Consider the following 7661-nt stretch of genomic DNA (forward strand, 5'->3'; position numbering starts at 1 on the left):
CAAAATACTAATTTATTGCTTTTTAAATCATTGTATTATAAAATATAACACTTAGAAAATGCATAAAACATACAGTTTACCTAATTGTCATAAAGTAAATAGACATCTAAACACTACCCAGGACAAGAAATAGAACAATGTCAGCACACTAGTGGCCCCTGCATACCTTGTCCCCATCATAAGCCCATCACCTTACCACCCCAGTAGTAACCACTAATTTTGGTAATAACTCTCTTGCTTTACTTTATAGTTTTATCAACTATTTATAATCCCACACAATATAGTTGTCTTCCCTATTTTTCATATTTCAAAAATATAATCAATATTTATACCTTGTGTTTGCCTTATAACTTTGTCTGCAAGATTCATTCATGTTATAGTGTATAGCCATTGTTCATTCATTTTCTTTGCAATATTAGTATTCTATTGTAAAAAAAAAAAAAAAAGCCATATGTTATTTCTTTTTTCTATGGCTTATGGACATTTTACATGTTTCCAGCTTGGGGATGTTAAAAAGAATGTTATAGGCTTGCAGAGCCTCAGGCAGATTGCTGCTCTGTTACCACCAATACCAAGACGCTGTTGTAGATCCTCTTCTTGGTGCTTGACTGTCCCAACTTGAAGCTGAAGAAGCTGCCTTGGATGCATAGGTCATTGGCCGTAACAGTGTTTGCCCCAGTGTTGTCTTATTTCATCATTACCAGCATCACCAAAACCCTAAGTGTTGACTCTTTGATCACAGGCCCAAGAGTAAATAGACAATATATCATGAAAGGACTTGTACCCTTTCTATTTACAATGAGAAGTTTAGGTTTCTTAATCTTGAACAAACTCAATTTACCGAATATTTCAGAACACTTGATTTCTTCTTTTTCTTTGATTTGTTTCTTATCTATTCATTGTCTGTGTCTTACTTTTTTCATAATAAGATTATTCTTGAAAAATGAAACTTCTAGGCTTTCTAAAAGGTTAGAGTGCCTTTTGAGAAGAAGTCAACAGCTAAGATTTGTTCTTATCATTGAAATTTCAAAAGTTTACCAACCCTCCAAAATAAAATGAGAAAAAAAAAATGAGACAGAAGGTGAGCTGTTTTAGAATGGCAAGGTGGGAAATGGGTTTTTACTGGAAAAATACGAAGTGTATTAAACCTTGATTGAGAATTTCTTTTTGGTAACATCAATGAGATAAACTTAATTACATTTTTTCCTGTTGACCTACATTGATCCACCAATGATATTAAGGCATTTTGCCCTTAGGGTTTAATTTCTTTTTCTTTTTTTTTTTTTTTTTTTGGAGACAGAGTCTTGCCCCATGGCCCAGGCTGGAGTGCAGTGGCGTGATCTCTGCTCACTGCAAGCTCCACCTCCCAGGTTCATGCCATTCTCCTGCCTCAGCCTCCCGTGTAGCTGGGACTACAGGCACCTGCCACTGCGCCCGGCTAATATTTTGTATTTTTTAGTAGAGACGGGGTTTCACTGTGTTAGCCAGGATGGTCTCGAACTCCTGACCTCGTGATCCGCCCACCTCGGCCTCCCAAAGTGCTGGGATTACAGGCGTGAGCCACCACGCCCGGCCAGGGTTTAATTTCTTTACTTCTACATACATTCATTTCATTCTGTTTAACAAAGCTTTGACCATTTTTATGTGTCCACTAACATTTTTGGAAATGGCATTTCTGGTCTTCAAAAATTAATGCAAAATGAGGAAATGAAGTTTCATAAGCTAAGCACTCTACATACTTGAGCAGCTTTTACTGAAAGACCTTTGCCTTTGAACAGAGGGTATAACAGCACATTATTTCAGATATGTTCAGTCAATGAATATCAGATTCTTTCCTGAGTAGCAAGATATATGAATAGAACTGAGTAATGTTTCTACTTTTTAAAGAGTGCTGCAATGAACATTCATGCACATGTGTCCTGATGTCCATAAGTACACACTCCTCTAGGAAGATATTGGGAGTGGAATTATTTCATCGTAGGATATGTATTACTTCAACTCCTTCTAAAGTCTTCTGCCAACAGTGTCTGAAGGTTCCCATTGCTCTACATCCTCACCAACTCTTGGAACTGTCAGACGTTAAAATTTTTGCAAAGCTAGTATACATGTATAGCAGGAGTTCCTCGTGGTTTTAGTGTGCATTTGCCTGTTTGCAAACAAGTTTGAGCAGCTTTTTATACATTTAATTGGCATTTGAATTTCTATTTTGTGAAGTGCTTGTTCAAGATTTTGTTCATATTTGTTTGGGGTTTCTCTCATTTTAATTTTTTCATTAATTTATAGAGGCTTTTTAAATACATTAACCCTTTATCAGGTATGTATTAGAAACATTGACTCTGTGACTTGCATTTTCATTCTCCTTATATATCTTTTGATGAATCAAAGTTTTGAATTTTAATAATCATTATTTTTCTTTATAACTAGTGATTTTGGGGTCTGATTTAATAAATATCTTACTACTTCAAAGTCATAAAGCTATTCTACATTAATATTTATGTATGTATGTATGTATGTATTTGTTTTTGAGATGGAGTCTCACTCTGTCACACAGACTGGAGTACAGTGGCATGATTTTGGCCCACTGCAACATCTGCCTCCCGGGTTCAAGCAGTTCTCCTGCCTCGGCCTCCCAAATAGCTGGGATTACAGGCACACACCACTATGCCTGGCTAATTTTTCGTACTTTTAGTAGATATGGGGTTTCACCATATTGGCCAGGCTGGCCTCGAACTCCTGACTTCAGGTGATCTGCCCACCTCAGCCTCCCAAAGTGTGGGATTACAGGCGTGAGCCACCGTGCCCAGCCTATTGTGATATATTTTTGAGCTCCCTATTCTGCTCCATTGTTTATTTGTCTGCCCTTGTGCCAATACTATGCTATCATGATTATTTTAGCTTTATATAAATATTAACATTTGATAGAGCAAGTCTTTTTACCTTGTTCTTATTTTCTGGGGTATCTGGGCTATTCCTGGACTTTGGGGTTCCTATATAAGTTTTATAATCAGTTTGTTAAGCTAAACACAAATACTCACATGAACTCACGTAGAACACATGTATATTGACACACAACCTTTTGGGATTTCTTGGAATTACATTGACTCTATAGGTCAATTTGGGCAGAATTTAAATCTTTGCAAGATTGAATCCTCTAAGAAGAGAGTGTGTGTATTTAGGTTTTTAATTTCTCTCAATATTTAAATTTTCTTATATATCTTTTGTTAGACATATTCACAGGTGCTGATATTTTCCATACTATTATAAATGGTAACTTTAAAAGTGTTCATTTTCTAATTATTTCCCAATGTATAAAAATTCACTTAATCATTTTCTAATAAAAACTTTCCCATACTTTTTTATTCTTACAATGTATGTATATGTTATTTTGGATTTTCTAGCAAGTAATCATATCATTTAAAGACAATTTTCTTTCTTCCTTTTCATATGTTAAACCCTTCATTCTTTTTTCTTGTTCTGTTTACTGGCTAGCACAGTGCTGAATAGAACTGGTGACAGTAGGCATCCTTTTCTAATTCCCAGTCTCAAAGGAAAAGCTCTCAAATTTCTCCATTTAGTATGTTTTTATTGCTTTTTAAAAATAGATATTTTATCCAAATGTACTTTAGAAAGAAAGAAAAATAAATAAAAATAGATATTATTTATTACATTAAGGAAATTGCTTTCTAGCATTAGTTTGTTCAATGTTTTATGACAAATGTTGAATTTCAAAAATTTTTTTCTGAATATTTTGAGAAGGTTTTTAAAAAAATTTAGTCTGTTAATATGCTGAATTACTTTGACTGATTTTCTAATGTTAATCCAATTTTGCATTTCTGGGATAAACCTAACTTCATCATAAATTATCATTCTTTTCTTACAGTGCTGGATTTGGCTTGCTAATATGTCTTTGGGATTTTTGCAACTTTCCTCATGAGTGGGACTAGTCTGTCACTTCCTTGTAATGCCCTTGTCAGATTTTGATATCAAGGTTATCCTAGCTTCTTAAAATAAAATGGGTAATATACTCTCTTTTTCTGTCTTCTGGGAAAGTTTGTATTAAGTTACAATGATTTCTTCTCAAATTGTTGCAAAAAAGTCATCCCTAAAGCCTTCTGATTTTGCTTTCTTTTGGGTAGGTTTTCAATTTCTAGTTCCATTTCTTTAATAGTTATGAGAAGTCAAGTTCTTATTTTTTTGCATCAACTTTGTTATATTTTATTTTTCTAAAAAAGTTTCCATTTCATTTAAATTATTTAAAGTTTTACAGAAATTTATTCATCTTGTCTTCTTTTTAAAATATATATATATTTTAACAGAGGTAGCTTTTGAAAAAAAGAAGAGAAATATATAATGATGGTCATTTCACTTTTATAATACTAGTTACTTTTTTCTTGTTGTTTTTTCTTTGATCAGTCTCACTGGAAGTATATTTATTTTATTAGACTTTTCAAAGAATCAAATTTTAGCTTGTTGATCCACTCTAATGTATTCTTTTTAGATAAATAATAAATACATGTATTTCACAGTTTAGAGTAAATGTAGTGTAGAGTACTGAATTAGAATCAGAAAATCTATATTCAGACCTTGGTTCTATCATCTGGCAATTATTTGAGATTCAGTTTTTTATCTCTAAAATGGGCTAAAATACCAATCCCAGCCACTTCATAGATGTGAAAGCCTAACAAATGTCAAGTAGTAATATTAGTATATGCCTCGGCTCTGTATTTCAAATGTAGCAGATAGTCTAAAAGCAATTATTGAATAGGAACACTTAACTTTTGTTAGGTGTTTCCTATGTGTCTGGCTCTATTCTTGAGGCTTTAATTGCTTTGTCTCATTTAATGCCGCCTCACAACTATCCTATGAGGTAAGTACTTATTATCCCCATATTACAGATGAAGAAACTGATGCTCAAAGAGGTTGAACACAATTAACTTTTAGATTCACTTTATATAATCTGATTGGTTAATATAGAGAAAGCACAGATGAAGGACATTATAGCTATCATCCCTATTAATTCAGTTGAAAAGCTTTGAGACCAGGGAATTCTATCTACCATTAAAACAAAGTAAATTCTCTCTCACCATTTTTGTCTATGAGCCTTCCCTGCCCAGTGTATACATTCACTATGTTCTGATATTTTTTAGAATATCATTCATTTACTTGCTCAGTAAATAATTGATTAATCACCTACTCTCTGGTTCTTTGATAGGCCTTGGTATTAAGAAATGAATTAAAAACCTAATCTCTGCTTTCTTGGAATTTAAAGTGGGGAAAGGGGACATAAACAGGTATATGAATGCATATTTAATTATACATCATGATATGTCTGATGAATGAAGCAAATGTGGTACAGTGATGAGTAAGGACATTTCAGATTAAATGATTCTGAAAATTGCCCCCTGCAAAGTGGCATTTAAGCTAAGACCTGAAGAATACGCAGGCAACCATACAATGAGAAGGGAAAAGGGAAAGCACTTCTGGCAGAGGGAGGTGTGGAAAAAGTTTGGTGTATTGGAAACTCTTAATACAAACCAATGTGACAGGAGTTACAGTGGGAGAAGGAGAAATAACAAGATGGATTTAAAGAGATAGACAAGGGCCAGAGCGTACAAAGGCAAGCTGGTGGGATCTGGAGTGAGGGACCACTGAAAGATTCTAAGCAGGGTTGTCAGGTAGTTCAATTTGTGTTTTTAAAAGAAAATTTGGCCACAGCGTTAGAGGATAGATTAGAAGAGAGTAAAAATGGAAGTGGCAGGACCAGTGCAGAGGCAGTTGCTATGGCCCAGGCTAGAGATGATGCCCCAGACTAGGTTAGTGCCAAAAAAAAGACACAAATGGATTAATGCAAGGTGTATTGTGGGGATAGAGTGACAGCATGTGCTAAATGATTGGAATTGGTTCATAATGGAAAAGGAAGACTCAGGGATTACTGACCTGCACAAAAGTTTGAATGGTGGCATTATTTACTGAAATTGGGAAAAGAGAGAAAAAAAGACTTTGGAGATATGGGCAGAATCAAGGAGTTTCATTTTGGCAAGTATTGGCATAAAATGGCATTTCAAATTATAGAAATGGATAGCAAATCATCCACTTTCTAGGCCTAGAAGAGTCCAATAATACTCACATGTTGGGTAGCATTGGAAGAGTCTACAAAGAAGACCAAGAAAGAACAGCAGAGAGCTAAGTGAAAACCAGCAAAGTTTGGTATCACAGAATGCTACTGAGAAGTCACTTGTCCATTGGATTTATTTTGGCAATGAAGAGTTAGTACCCTGGGCAGAAAGTTTCACTGGGGTAGTGGGGATGAAAGCCAGTTTGGACTAGATTGAAGAAAGGATGGAAAACATTTAGACCATGCATATATAGAAACTCAGGAAAATTCCTTTGTTTAGCTGCCATCTGACTAAACTTTGGAACCTCTTACTAACACATGGCAGCTCTAAAGAGGTACTCAGCCATGTGACACTGGTATTTGTTGGCTTTTAGGGGACTATACTCCTTTGAAAGCTGCTTATTCTAGTTCACGTTCATTCCACACTTATTTGTATTACTCTTATTCTCTACCTCTAGATAAAGATTGAGCTAAAGCATGCCCAACAGAAGTTATTAGAGAGTACAAAGATGTGCTCTTCACTCACGGCAGAGTGTAAGCAGTGTCAGCAGAAAATCAAGGAACTGGAGTTGGAAGTACTTAAACAGACTCAGAGCATTAAATCACAGAACAACCTACAGGAAAAGCTGGCTCAGGAGAAATCTAAAGTTGCTGATGCGGAGGAAAAGGTAATGATCCTCATGCTTAATAAATAGCATACACTGAATACCACTACTGAAATCTCATTTCCCTGAGGATTTTAAGAAATAAATATGTTGCAGACTTGATAGAATTCTGAGATTTTTTTCTCTCCCATGTTTTCTTCTGTTTTGATTTCACCTCTTCCTACAATTTTAGGGAGTCTTGTGTATTTGTAAAAAACTTCATGGACTTAAAAAGGTCAGTTGTATTAAAGCTATAGCATGAACTTAAAGAACTGACTGATCCCATATGGCTTTTGTTTTATATTTTCACATTTGAGAACACTTATTCTTTCATTTGAATTGGCTGTTAATGTAAATTTTGTTTTTTTTTTCATTGACAATTGTACATGTTCATGGGGTACATAGTGGTGTTTAAATAGATATAATGTATAGTGATCATATCAGGGTAATTATCGTATTCATCACATCAAACATATTTTGTAATTTTGTAGAGGGATTTGTGTTGTGAAATGAACCATTTTGAAATATTGTCACTTCATTTTAGATTGCCCAACACTAGGTGGCAGTAGTATGTAACAGTTGTACATTTTGATGTGCAAGTTTGAGAATTAAATTGGATTAAAAAATAATTTCGTCAAACCATATAATATGAAGCCAACATCAAAAAGTAGATGACAGCAATCTGAATTAAACTAAAAAAAACTAAGTTAAAGAGTTAAACTAAGACTGGCTGAATTAACTTATTTTTAAGAGAGGAAAGGAGAGGCAAGGCAAGGCGAATGACCAGGAGAGGTGAATGGCCAGACACAGTGGCTCATACCTGTAATCCCAGCACTTTGGGAGGCCAAGGTGGGTGGATCACCTGAGGTCAGGAGTTTGAGACCAGCCTGGCCAACATGGTG

At 34.9% G+C, this 7661-nt stretch overlaps 1 protein-coding gene across 1 annotated transcript in view; it reads left to right on the forward strand.

Moving 5' to 3' along the window:
* LOC105555033 (coiled-coil domain-containing protein 30) overlaps positions 1-7661 on the forward strand; it is a 50332-nt gene that overhangs the window by 31931 nt on the left and 10740 nt on the right. The window contains exon 7 of the mRNA XM_012001735.1: positions 6574-6783. Within this exon, the coding sequence (XP_011857125.1) occupies positions 6574-6783 (210 nt within the window). The remainder of the gene's footprint in view (positions 1-6573; positions 6784-7661) is intronic.

This window comes from Mandrillus leucophaeus, unplaced genomic scaffold (assembly GCF_000951045.1).
Source record: "Mandrillus leucophaeus isolate KB7577 unplaced genomic scaffold, Mleu.le_1.0 Scaffold67, whole genome shotgun sequence".
Lineage (NCBI taxonomy): Eukaryota > Metazoa > Chordata > Mammalia > Primates > Cercopithecidae > Mandrillus > Mandrillus leucophaeus.